The sequence below is a fragment of the Carassius gibelio genome, chromosome B23 (assembly GCF_023724105.1).
Source record: "Carassius gibelio isolate Cgi1373 ecotype wild population from Czech Republic chromosome B23, carGib1.2-hapl.c, whole genome shotgun sequence".
NCBI classification, from domain to species: domain Eukaryota; kingdom Metazoa; phylum Chordata; class Actinopteri; order Cypriniformes; family Cyprinidae; genus Carassius; species Carassius gibelio.
Window position 1 is genome coordinate 18,633,321 of NC_068418.1, and position 14,301 is coordinate 18,647,621.

The window sequence follows — 14,301 nt, forward strand, 5'->3', positions numbered from 1 at the left end:
GGGAAGCATCTCTAATTTTGGTAATACATGCAATTTATCACAACATCTGTTTGTTATTATTAATAATGTCTTGAAAAAAAAACTGAAACAAAACAAAACAAAAAATGTAAATTCACTGATTTTGTACTTTTATTCTTTATGTATGCAGATTAAAATCTTTGGTTATTATAAATTCTGCTGATATGTCAAGGTAATGTTGTCTAACTAGTTCAAATAGATTTTGTTTAGTTACAAGTACTTATGCACAGATTAAAACTACCAAAAAATCAGTAATGTTCCATATCTGCATTTATAATGGCCACTACAATTTAATTTCTGTGTAACGATTGCTTATATATAGACGGTATAATAGACATTTAAAAAAAATGGTTTTACATATATTTAGGAAAAATACATTGTTCTAGCAAATATGAAAACTTATAAATGTTATTTTTTTCATTTAATGTTTAAAATATAATGCAATCTTAAAATACAAAATATTATTTTGCAAATAATAAAACTTTTTATGTTAAGTATTTTTTCTTCTTTAGGGACAAAAAAAAATTGATTGATACTTATCAATAAAATGTTTATTGATCATTAATTGAAAGTGTTGTTGGCAAAAATGTTGGCAGGGCAAGTGGAAATGGAAACTTTTGAGCCAGCAGAAAAAAAAACTTTATTGTTAAGTCCTGATTTAGTGCCATCCTGTTTCAAACAGATTGTCTAAAACTGACGTTAATACCAGGTGCAAACTCGGCCAACACAAAAACAAGTTAACCAGCCAACAGAGCGTACCGCTCCCAGGCTTTCAAGACAGTGTCCTAATAGAAAAGCAGTGATCACGTTCAGACGCCCGTGTTACCTGCGGCCCATGAAGCACCATTGGTGCCGTGTGATGCGGGCTGCTGAGTCTATAGGTAAGAGTTGGATTAACACAATAAGGCAGGTCAATCTCCCGCTCTAATGTCCCAGACGCACAGAAGGAAACGGCTGGACACACACGGCTGCCAGCGGCCGACGCTCAATAACTGGCTGAATGTCAGTTTGGCTCACCGGCAGACTCCTGCCCTTTCACAGAGCTCTGAATTATTAAGCAGCCATCTCACATCCTGACTCTCTCTCTCTTTCTGCTTGGTGTCCACGTGAACAGCGTCTGTATGGGGGAGAGGTAGTAACATGGCGGATCTATCGAGAAGATGAGTGATAATGGGGAAAGTGGCATGCAGAAGTCTTAAAGGAAGTTTAGAGAAGGGACGATCAGAGACAGCCCCAGATACACACTGGCCCACAGTAGCAAGACACATACAGTAGACAGAGACAGAGAGAAGGAAAAGTTCATTTTCATTCACTCTGCTGCTGGTCAGTGACCCTTAATATGAAGGAAGTCTCTCTCAATGGGAGAGCAACGTCCTGACCTGACTGAAGAGCTGATGGGGTCAGGAGGAGACGAGTGTGTGATGAGTGAAGGAAAGAGAGTGAGAAAAGTTTAAAAGGTGGGTGATGGAGGACTAAATGTTATTTCTGTACATACACTCTCTCACAAATCACATATTTACAGTCGTTCTTTATCCTACATGTAACTATCCTTAAAGTCTCATTTATGCTCCCTTTAACCTTTGGAAAGACTTTAGCTAACATTTGAAACACAAATTATGTTTTAATCTTCCAAGTTTACAGTATGTGATGTGCCTTACATATGTGGTTTTATGTTAATACAAGCCTACATGAAATCTGTTCATCATTTTAAGTTATTGTCTCTCTTCACAATATTTCATATGATTGATTGTTTTAGGTCACCTTTTGGATCTTTTAAGTTTTGGGTATTTGGAATTCAAAACACAAATTAAGCTATTTTTAAAGAAACCTAAGTCTTACGGTTTTGGAACAACAAGAGAGTGAATAAATGATAATGCTAAAGCTTACAGAAATATTTGTTTGATCAATATCTGTACTTAAAGGGATAATTCACTCATATTCATATTCTGTAATTTACTCATTTACTCATGTCCTTCCAAACCTGTATAACATTCTTGCTTCAAGAGAAGTTTATTTCTGTTACAAATGTTTTTGACTACACAATGAAAACCAAAGGAGATAAATGTAAAATTGGACCTCACTGACTTTCATTGTATGGACCAAAAACACAAATACATTTCTCAAAATATCTTTTGATGTTCCATGGAAGAAAAATACTTTTAGGTTTGGATTAACTTAAGTCAGTAAATGATAACAGTACAGATACTGTACTTTTGTAACATGCATTTTGTTGCTGTTTCCTATAAACCAACAAATGCTAGCTCTGTCGTATCAGAAGCTGACCTACGAGTCAGTTAAGCATAGGTTAAGATTTAATGCCTTTAGCACCCCTTGTGATGACAAAGTAACACTTGCGACTTTTTTCAGAATGCAACAGCGCATGAAATAGTGCTTGCATTGCAGGAACTGTTTGTAAGAATTTGGGCATAAACAACTGTAAAAACAGACTGATTGAGGAATATGTCCTACTATGCTAAATCATCTTAAGCATCATGAATTGAAATTGAAATTAAATGTTCAATATGCTAAGTGTGTCAGAAGGGCTACACAATACACGTGCACTGTGTGTAAGATGGGTGAGTGTAAGTCGGAGAGTGTATAAGACAGAAGCTGTGGGGCGAGATGGATGGAGATGAGAGCGCGGGCTACTGGGACAGCTGACGCACAATGACAGGGAAATTGGACCGCTGCTATGATGAAGAGCAGGTGGAGGCAGGTGTGGGAGAGGGAGATGCTGATGTTTACGGATGAGGGGATCGTTATAGAGGAGGTCCCACGTGCTCTACTCTGATGTGGCCTTATGTAGCACTGACACAGCAGCTCTGCGGGAGCCTGAGAGCTTGTGCCAAAACACAAATAATGGGGAGAAGCTGAGAGAAAACCTGAAAAAAAAAGAGCAACAGAGAACTCTTAAAGTCTGATCACGGTGAAGATTCATGTCATGAGAAAGTTTCAGAAGTCTTTGCTTTTGTTTTGTCTTTATGTATTGAGTCATTCAAAATAAACCAGCAGTTTATACAAATAATGACTTATTTGACTTATTTTTTTTGTAATGAACAAACAATTTCTAAATATTTTAATAGGGGCTTAAAGTGAAAATTGTCTGGATGGAGATTGTACATTAAAATTGTATACATATAAAGTTTTTCATAAACTTTTGAATAAGCACTAATAAAATAGTAAAATTAAATTATTAAACAATACTTAATCATATCTGCAGAGGGCAGTGCAAAAATACAACATTTTCATATTTTTTTTTATAAAAATGCACATTTTGCTCTGGTATGATGAAGTAATATAATGAGGCAAGACATTCGTGACTAAAAAATTCATAACACCTGTAAAAAATATATATTTTTATATATACAATTGTTATAAAAATATATAAAATATACATATTACAAGAGTTAAAGTTTTATGTCAACAACTCTAGTCAGCATGTGCACCTTAGAGGCATTATTCTCTAAAATAATGATAAAAATGCAGAGAAGTAGCTGAAATGGCAAGAAACACAAGACACAGACAACGTTTACCCTACCAAGATCAAATAATTCATTCGCAGCTAGCCATATGCAGTAGGTGGACAAACCACAAAATCACCTACAAACTAATTTCCAGAATAGTTTAACATTTACATTTTATATGTTTCAAGATGTTGACTTTCAGCAAGCTGAAGGGACGTACACAACATTTGTTGTTTTGTACAGGGCTTCTGCAGCATGTATGACCTGAATCAGTGCAGAAAGCTGGATGAGTCAAGGGGGCGTGTGAACGAACAGTGTCTGAATATTAATGCACAGTCCTGGACTGAGATCCATGTGTACGTGTGCGTTTTAAAGCAAGACACACTCTTGCCCTTCACACTTTAATGCCACTGTTTGTAAATACTCCTCCATCTGCCATTGTTTGGACAAATTCAAATTAACTTGAAATTAAATATATATTCTAACCAAGAAGAAAACACACCCATCAGCTTTTATAAAGCTCAAAACCAGCATCCAAATATTCCTATACTACATAATTCACACATCCAGGGCCAGCGACCAGACATAAAGAGTCAAACTCCTATTCACCTGTTCTCTTACAGTAGCCGCAAGCCACGAGTCCTAAGACTTCTCAATCAATACTCAGCCGCTGATCCATGCGACAGCATAAACTTTCAACTTACCACATCGGCACCTCATAACAGGCATTAATCCCACGGCCCTGAAATCAATATGCCATCATTTCTCTTTTGTGTATTCAGCACCCTAAACAATCCGGCAATAACAAACACAAGCAAACACGGGCTGTATTAATGTCCCCATCCTTTAAAACAGTCTAATGAAGCTTCGTCTCATAAATGACTCTGTCTGGGAGCGTAAGCAATGTTAAATATACATTACTCTGGGCCCTGGAAGTGTGCGGTCAGGGGCGCGCTGAGCACACATTTAGTGTGGCTACACAAACAACCGCCTATGAATAAATAAATGCAGAGCAGTGCCTGTCCGGACAAAAAGGAAGAGTCTGCCTCATGCCACAAGCTAATTTACGTCAGCCTAGCGGCCACAAACGATTAAAAGGAAGATGACGAGGTGAGGGGGTTCAGCTCATCAGATAGGTCAGAAAATGGAAATTTAATATTGATCTTTAAAGCATGATGCGCGCGTGCCAGGGTCGACATTTAGGTAAAATTGTGATTTTAAAGCACGCCATAAAAGATTTGAAATGAAAGCAAGTCTGTAAAGTGCGCTTCTTGTGGACCACCTGAATAGCTGATCACAGTTTAACAAGTTTTCAGCATCACGAACAGCTCCTGAGTCCTGACACACCGGCGCTCTATGCCAAATTTAGCGGGTCTGACAGGCGGTATAAGACGGATCGTGAAGAGAAAAAGAGAGCATTCTATATGAGTATGTTTGTTTATTTTAATAAGCATGTATGTGAAGTGGGACAGGGAGATGTATTCTGGAATACATTGCCCAACTCATCCGGATCCTCAACGGAGAAGCCATACCTTGCCATCAATCATGGGGAGAAGGCTCGGGGGGGGGGAAGGAAGAAGACAGAAACAGGAAGAGAGATAAACAGAGAGAGAGACATGGGGGTGGAGGCGGTTGCAGGTTTGCTGCCAGTTTCTTGATTAATCTGGACAATATTCTGTCTTATGAGTCATTTCATTCCCTAACATAGCAGAGCTCTCCTCTTGCACAATAAAGAGGTCTCGGCAAAGGCTATTGACCACTTTCTAAAGATCTGCCAGGCTGGAAGACGAATGAAGTGTGGCCTCACATTCAGTCGTATTAATATAATAATGATATCCGGGTCTGTGTCCCCGGCCGCCACACCTCTGCCCCGTAATGTAGGATCAGATGAAGAAGGAGAGCTGAGGAATTACATTCGATTAGCACTAAACAAGAGAATGAGACGTGGAGCGATTAAATCAATCAAGTGCAGGACCGGGACACTCACAGAGGGAGTGTGTGAGTGTGTGAGAGAGAGATAATATGCCCTTAACACCTCAAATCTCTAAACAGCCATTCCCTCTCCCAGACAGCCTATTCTGCATTAGTGAGAACTTTCAGAAGGGCCAAGGAGGTGCAAAGCATTCTGGGTAAATGGCAATAATACGTCCCCTCAGCAGATCTCTGACGTTATGCAGATCGAGAAGAGCAGAGCTGTGCAATACCACCGAGACATGCCTGGAAGAATGAGGCACTATCTGAGGGAAAAGTGTTTTAGATGGAAGGAGTGCCGAGATTCCTCATAGGCTTCTATTCTCATTACCTCCTCTCCTCCCCTGTCTTATTACTGAGACTTTTCTCAATAAAGAAGATCTGGACTGGATAAAAAGACAGCCACACTTGCAGTCTCTTTGCTCTCTGTACATTTCCCTCTTCTTTCGCTCTCTCTCTGTGATCACATTCCCTGAAAATGTAGTTTTGTGTCATCTATTGAGGCTTGACTGTGCTTGGATTGGGTTATGTGCATTTTTAGCGGCCATGCAACCTTTGTGAATCTGCACTTTGGGACAAAAGTGTTGCATAGACATAATTCTGACAAAAACAAAAGGTCTGGTCCACATTGGCATCTTAATCTGGTTTAGGTGCCAGAATAGAGGCCCACACACATGTAAAATGATCAACATGATATTTACACTTATACTCAAACGTTTGGGGTTGGTAGGATTTTTCAAAATGTTTTTTAAATAATTACCTATATGCTCACCAAAGATGCATTTATTTGATCAAATAACAGTAATATTATGAAACATTGTCACAATTTAAAATACAATTTATATTTGATCATACATATTTTAAAAGGTAATTTTTCCCTGTGATGGCAAAGCTGAATTTTCAGCAGCCATTACTTTAGAATTCAGTGTCACATGATCCTTCAGAAATATTTTAAACATGCTTATTCGGTGCTCAAGAATTTATTATTAAGAAACTATAAAAAGTCCATCTGAAGCTGAGACTACTGGGACATAGTGAGGGTGCTGCCAAGCCCCGTAGACTGATACCATATGTGTAAGACAAAGTCATGCTGAAACAACCTGCTCTATCCTGGTCACAGAAACTGAGCACCTGAAGCAGCAGTGAAGCAGAACATGAGTCAGCTCAGAGGATACTGAGAAAACACGGGGAGAGTCTGAGAATAATATTTCTGAGAAAATGGAAATGTTGCTTCACAAGCTTTTAATTTCCCCTTTTCAAAGCCTGTAATAAGATTCTGCAGAATCACTAATGTTCTTCCAATTAAGAACATATTGTACCATAGTAACCCCTAGAAAACAGTGTTTTTAACATTAATTAGTGACTGCTAAGCAAAATTGTTTAAATTTATTGTTTGAAATCTTTGGCTAGTAATTTGACACATATAGTTTCTGCTTGCTTTTTAATTAAAAATGTAATACTAATCCACATTATTGACTCAAATAGCTTTCTGATCAGTGTGAAATGTTTTTAGTTTGAAAAAAAGTTGGGAAACTGTTGCGTTTCATGATTGATGGTTGCTGTCACTTTTGAGTCCATCCCTAGTATATGTCCTAAAAGCATGAATATCTATCTTCTGTGCACTTCTAAAGGCTTCATCTGCATGCTATTCCTCCCTAGACCTCTCCATGAGCTTGGCTGTAGTTTCGAGGTTAGCTTTGATCAGTCGGTGAGCTCAGGCTTCAGCAGGCTGAGGGGTTACATTTAATCTCCCTGCCTGTCACTGTTACAGCTGAATAACACTTGAAGGTGTGCTGCTTAACTCCAAATGAAGAAGGGAAGAAGACAATATATGATGGCTCCAGAAAAACAACAATAGGTAACTTAGTTCCCAATAGGTGTCCAAGTCTCTGGCAGTCTTACCTGTAAAAGCCAGTAGCACCTGCGGTGGAAGGTGGGGATGATGGAGGAGTGGACGTAACACCCATACAGACACTGGGGAAAGAAGCACACACAGAAACACATGGTTAGTAGAGAACACATTGGCTAAGTTTAAAAAGCAAGTTTATGGAAGGCTGTATGAGAGTCTGTCCCAGTGTTAGACTTGAATAGAAAATGTCTTACTACTCTAAATACAACAACAACAATAAAAACCTACAAAATACTTATCTATATATTTATAGTTTATACAAAAGTATCAGAAATGAACAGCAACATTGATGGCATTAGTGACCCATACAGGTTAAGGAACGACACTCGCCCATGTGGGAGTGGACAGGACACTCAGAGGTCTGCCAGGGCTGGAATGAGTCATGTGATTTTGAGAAGATGTCTGTGATGCTGTGCTGTTGCTGGGTGCCGGCTCTCCACCCAAACATATTGTTTGCAAGCACTCAAGCCAAAGAGCTTGGCTCTTTCTGGAATAAATCAAATATCAATTTCTATGGTTGCGGCTCCTCTACAGTGCACACAGGGAATATTTATTTACCTGCGGAGAATTGGAAAACAAAGCAGTCTTGGTGCATTCACACAAACACACACACACACACACACACACACGTTTGTTTTTGTGAAAAGTGGGGACATCCCATAGGCGTAATGGTTTTTATACTGTACAAACTGTTTATTCTATGTCCGTACACCAACCCTACACCTAACCCTAACCCTCACAGGAAACTTTGTGCAATTTTACTTTCTCCCAAAAAAATTATTCTGTATGATTTATAAGCGTTTTGAAAAATGGGGAAATGGGTTGTCCTCATAAGTCACCCTCTCCTTGTAATACCCGTGTTCATTGTTGGCTGTGCAAGACTAAACCAAAGTTTCCAATCACAAAGAGTGCAAATGAAAACTACTGTATAGTTCAATTTATGGTATATGTATTTCTGTAGCACTCTTCACAATACAGTTCTACAAAACATCAGTGCCTTGACAGTTTCTAGATAGGAGGAGGATAAAACCTTGAGAGAAAACAAATAGGCAGGAGAAACTCACTCTCATCTGGTCAGTAAGAGAATCAGAATCAGAAAGAGCTTTATTGCCAAGTATGCTTGCGCATACAAAGAATTGGTTTTAGTGACATAAGCTTCCAGTACACAGAGACAACAACACACAGACAAAAAATAAATAAATAAATAAATACAAATTAGGCAAATAAATAAGTGTATAAACAATTGTGCTATAAATGATAATGGAATATGATTGAGTAAGATGCAGAGATGGACTAGGATGGAGGAGCAACGAATAAATATAAGGATATAACACATTTTATTGCATAAGTGGGGAACATTTAACAGTTCATGAGGTAGATTGCCTGGGGAAAGAAACTGTTCTTGTGCCTGACTGTTCTGGTATTTGCGGCTCTGAGTCGCCGGCCAGATGGCAAAAGTTAAACTTCCTCAGCTGGCGAAGGAAGTACAACCTTTGTTGGGCCTTTTTCATAATGGAGTCAATGTGATTGTCCCACTTAAGGTCCTGGGAGATGGTGGTTCCCAGGAATCTGAATGACTCCACTGCAGCCACAGTGCATTTCATGATGGTGAGTGGGGGGAGTGCAGGGGGGATTCTCCTAAAGTCCAAGATCAAGACTCATCTATCTTCCTCCAAGGAGGTTGATGTGATGAGTGTACACACAGAGGAGACTGCAGACTCACCACCGCAGTCCTTCACATTTGAGGAGCTTGTGGAGGTTGTGACTCATGCTGTAGCCAAACTGAACATCGAATTGCCAGCCTAAAAACAGGATGTCATCCCAAGAGCAAGCTGTATGAGTGCTTCCTTTAAGCTAGATCACAGCATTCATGAAGGGGCCTTCCATTTTTCCCTGATCTCCATTCAGAAGTCACGAGATGGTGGGATAAACCATATTCATCCCGGCTCTTCAGACCTAAAGTCTCCAATTACTCTGACATTGAAGGGCTGAATGAGAAGGGATATGGAGTGATGCCGGCAGTGGCTCAGACACTGCATCTCTCCCCCATCCCCAGCATCATATGTGAAGGACCCAAAGCTTACCACTAGGCCAGTAAAACTGACATTCAGCCTGGTTGGGAAAGTTGGCAGCAGGTCAGACACACTACGGTGGTGTTGCAGGCTTACCTGGCCGACCTGCTAAAAGACCTGGACTATAGAACTACGACAGGCCACACACCTGTTGCTTCGAGCCACCAAGGAAACGGCCAGAGCCATCAGCCATTCCATGGCAGCACTGACTTCCCTCAGATGCCCCACTATCGCCTTCTGGCCTCTTTGGCGGCGCAGTTGATGCTGCAGTCGAGAGGAATCAGGAGGCAAAGGAGCAAGCTACAGCATTTCCTCCCTTGCCGCCCCCAGGGTCTTTGGGGCTGCTAAGTGGGAACAGTCCCAGCTGTATAGCTCAAACCGCTAGACACAGAAGCAGAGTGTTGTGACCTGTACCCCCCGGCAGAAAAATCAGGGGAGTGGGTGGCAGTCTTGGTTGGGTTACTTAAACCATAAAATGGATCTTCAAACTATTATTATGTCCAGGAGGACCTCAGCCAAGTGGTCCTGACAATTCCACTGATAGGACCCTGAGGGCAGCCCATCCTGGGGAGGAGAGGTACACACCTCAGTATACAGTGCCCGATCCTCCTCAGTGTCCTCAGGGAGCTTCACTGATACTTCAGGGTTCAGTGGGTTCCCATGAGCAAATTTCCCAGATGTTGATCTAGTGACGGTACGGCACAGGAAAGCTTGACTCCTCAGATGAGGATGCTAGAGCAGTCCGGTCAGTTGTTTCCTGCCAGTCAACCACTTAAGGGCACCAAAGTGGCTCCTCTAGTGACAGCGTTCCTTTAGTCTGACAGCGTGAAAGCTTTTGCCAAATGTCTTACAATGGGTCCTACACACTTTAGAGACAGGTGCAGTTCAGTTTGTTTCTCTTACACCTCGCTTCAACTGGGTTATTCCTACATTAGTGGGCCCCGAGCAGTCTCCGGTATTGGAACAAGAAGTAGGAACTCTCTTTAGGGATAAGGCCATAGAACTCTCTCCTCTCTAGAGAGTATCAGGGTTTTACAGCCATTACTTCATCATTCCGAAGAAGGATGGCATTTGCGTCAGATCATAGATCTGTATCTACAGAACTGCGCTGTCAAACTGTTTCGGTTCTAGATTCTCACTATTAAACAGATAGTGTCTCAAATTAGGTCAGAGGACTGCTTTGTCACAATAGATCTCAAGGATGCATACTTCCATGTATCCATCCTTCCTAAATACAGGAGGTCTCTGAGGTTTCCTTTGGGCGAAGCATACCAATATCAGGGTCTTCCCTTCGACCTGTCACTCTCACCCTGCACTTTCACGAATTGTATGAATGCTGCCCTGGCTCAGTTGCAACTCCTGGGCATCCACATACTCAGTCGATGATTGGTTGATATTAGCTGAGGCAGGGCAGATGGTAGCTTGGCATTGAGATGTCATCTTTTCCCGTATGAAGGAGCTGGGGTTACGGCTAAATGTCAAGAAAAGTGTGATTTGTCCACTACAGAGAACCACTTATCTGGGCGTGGTGTGGGTTTTTACAGCAATGCAGGCACAGTTGTCTCCTGCTCATATTGAAGCAATTCTCACGAACGTGAGGCCAGTCACTCACAGTCAAACAGTTTCAGTTTCTGATGGGTCTGATGGAAGCTGCGTCAAATGTAACACCTTTTGGCCTGCCGTACATGAGACCCTTGCAGTAGTGGCTCAGAACCAAGGGTTTTTCCCTGAGGGGGAACCCGCTTCGCACGATCAAGGTCACGTGGCGATGCTTATGTGCCTTAGATATGTGGAAGAAACCTTGGTTCCTGTCTCAAGGTCTGTCGCTGGGTGCTCCATGTCACCATGTAATGCTAAAGACAGACGCCTCCTTCACAGGCTGGGGAGTGGTCATGATGTGTCTGTTGGAAGGTCATCATCTCATGTGGCACATCAACTGTTTTGAGCTCTAAAACACTTCCTTCCAGACCTAAGGGGACATCATGTGCTTGCCCGGACAGACAACACATCGCGCCCCCTTTACAGACTGGTGCACCAGATCCTCCTGTGAGCTCAGGGAAAATTCCTCTAACTAAGAGCATCTACATCCCTGGGCATCTCAATCTGGTTGCAGACATCCAGTCGAGGCAGGGGCTGAAGCCCGTGGAATGGAGCCTACACCCAGAAGTGGTACACCATTCTTCATCCCTGCCCAGAGTTATGGAAGTTGTGGGTGTGGCAAAGCTCATAGCATCCTGTCTATCAACTGAGATTGTTGAGACCATACTCAAGTCCAGAGCTCCTTCCCTTCGGGGAACCATGGTTAAATATGTGACCTTGAGACATTCACAGTGTGCCAATTTTCTATATGCACAGAATCTCCAGATGACCTACAACATTTACCAAAAGGAGCAGTACACACAGAGCATACTGCACAGAACAGTGTATCCTAAAATACAAAGCTCCCAATTAACCTTCCATGTCTTGTGTGATGATTGATGAATGAACTATAAACCGATTAATATCTGCCACAATTTTTACATATTTTTAGTAACTTGTTTGATCAGATTGCCAAGTTAAGACACATTACCATTCAAAAGTTAGGGGTCAGGAAGATTATGATCAAGGCAACTGTTTTCAACATTGATAAAAATAAGAAATGAGCAACAAATCAGCATATTAGAATGATTTCTGAAGGATCATGTGACACTGAGATCTGGAGTTATAGCTGCTGAAAATTAGTTTTGCCATAGGAATAAATTACATTTTAAAACATATAGTAATATAAAACAGCTATTTTAAATTGTACTAATTTTGTATAATATTCCTGTTTTTACTGTATTTTTTAATTAAATAAATAATCATGAGTGACTTATTTCAAAAACATCTTATCAAACCATATTTTTGAATGGTAGTTGTGGCGAGTGGGGCGGGGCCGAGAGGCGTGGGAACGAGGAGTGAGGCCAGGTGTAGTGATTGGAGATGAGCTACACCTGAGCCCCACCGCTAGTATCGAGTCCCACGTAGGAGATGGAAGGATATAAAACTGGAGTGACGACCGTGAAGGACGAGAGAGGACCAGGCCTGGGACATTATTTTATGTTTTGGTTTTTATTTGTGCGCGTCAGTCGCCGTGAGGGGCTGACGCGCTGTTTTGTGTTTATTTTTGATTATTAAAATGAGTTTTTGATTGTGCGCCGGTTCCCGCCTCCTTCTTCCCGATGAGTATGGAGTGAATATCGTTACAGTGGTGCCGAAGCCCGGGAGAAGGAGGGACGTGCTGCTGAAGATCCCTCGCCGCTGTGGTGAATCCGCGGTGCCCTCGAGCTGGCGAGGTTTACGTGCCGCCATTGACGCTCGAGGCGGTGGGCTGGAGCGAGTTGCCGGGGACGGGCGAGCTCGCTGCCGACCGCCCACGACAAGGAGGGGCGGCTGCCGTCCGTGAGGGAGCGGAGGAGTCGGCGCCGTTCGCCAGGGGGCCGGAGCCTGCCGCCTCCGTGACGGAATCCGGAGGGGCAGGGAACGGGGGACTCCTGCCGCTGCCCAAAATCGGAGGAGCCGTCGCCGTCCACCGGGCGGCGGAGGAGTGTCGTGCCGTCCGCCGAGGGCCGTCCAGTGCCACCGCCGGGCACCGCGGAGGAGATCACCCAGCCGGTGGAGGGCCGAGCAGCAGTGCGTCTGGGAACCGGATTTATTTTTTTTTTTTCCTCTCTCCCCTCTCTCGTCCCTGTCGCTCCTCCTTCCATCTCCTTTTCTCTCGCCTCGTCTGTCCTACCCCCAGGTTCCCGCAGGTCCCCGTGAGCGGTCTCCCCCGGAGGGAAGGGGGGGGGGGGGGGAGTAGAGCGCAGTCTCGGGAGTACCCCCCGGCCTGCGAGGGGCGATGGGGGTATGTGGCGAGTGGGGCGGGGCCGAGAGGCGTGGGAACGAGGAGTGAGGCCAGGTGTAGTGATTGGAGATGAGCTACACCTGAGCCCCACCGCTAGTATCGAGTCCCACGTAGGAGATGGAAGGATATAAAACTGGAGTGACGACCGTGAAGGACGAGAGAGGACCAGGCCTGGGACATTATTTTATGTTTTGGTTTTTATTTGTGCGCGTCAGTCGCCGTGAGGGGCTGACGCGCTGTTTTGTGTTTATTTTTGATTATTAAAATGAGTTTTTGATTGTGCGCCGGTTCCCGCCTCCTTCTTCCCGATGAGTATGGAGTGAATATCGTTACAGTAGTGTATATAGTGCTTATATTTTTCCCCACAAAAATGGATTTTAAAAATCTATTTAAAATATTACTAGGGGTGCTCCGCACCTGATGGATTTTACCTCTGATTAGAGAACCGGCTTCACTGACGAGATGCGCATAACGATCGGCCGATCGTGATCGGAGCACCCCTATATATTACCATTTTTATTTGATGATAACATTATACAAATTGCTGAATTAAACATTCAGTATAGTGAGGTCATGTGACAGCCATGTACTGTAGCAGGTAAAATACATTTTATACAGTATTAATTTAGCAGTAAAACAGTATTCCATTCAGAACATTCAACCTAAGTCTGTCTTTCTCTGTCTTTCTATAACCAGCAGCAGCATAAAACAAACAAGCGTGTGTGTTTTTGTGCTGACAGATTCCCTGGCCATGTCAATGCACTCAGACACTCATGAGCAAACAAACACTATAGTCAGCAGAGCATTGAGGTCTAGAGTCTCTTACCGGTTCCATCTTACTCTTCTGCTAATCTGATAGGGGCAGACAGACAGAGGAGATATCTGGAAAGCTTTCTACCAAGGGTGGTTTCTCAGAGTAGGCAGGAGAACCATTTCAAAACGTCCATCAATCGCCACTACTTTTCTATGCAGGGCATCCATCCAGCTCTGGATCCAAACATA

The 14,301-nt window shown here is 42.6% G+C and overlaps 1 protein-coding gene across 15 annotated transcripts in view; it reads right to left on the minus strand.

The window, feature by feature from the left end:
* Window positions 1–14,301, minus strand: part of camta1a (calmodulin binding transcription activator 1a) — a 352,256-nt gene that overhangs the window by 73,464 nt on the left and 264,491 nt on the right. For all 15 annotated transcript variants that reach the window (XM_052593210.1, XM_052593212.1, XM_052593208.1 and 12 more), the window contains one exon: window positions 7,356–7,427. In XM_052593210.1, coding sequence (XP_052449170.1) covers window positions 7,356–7,427 — 72 coding nt within the window. The remainder of the gene's footprint in view (window positions 1–7,355; window positions 7,428–14,301) is intronic.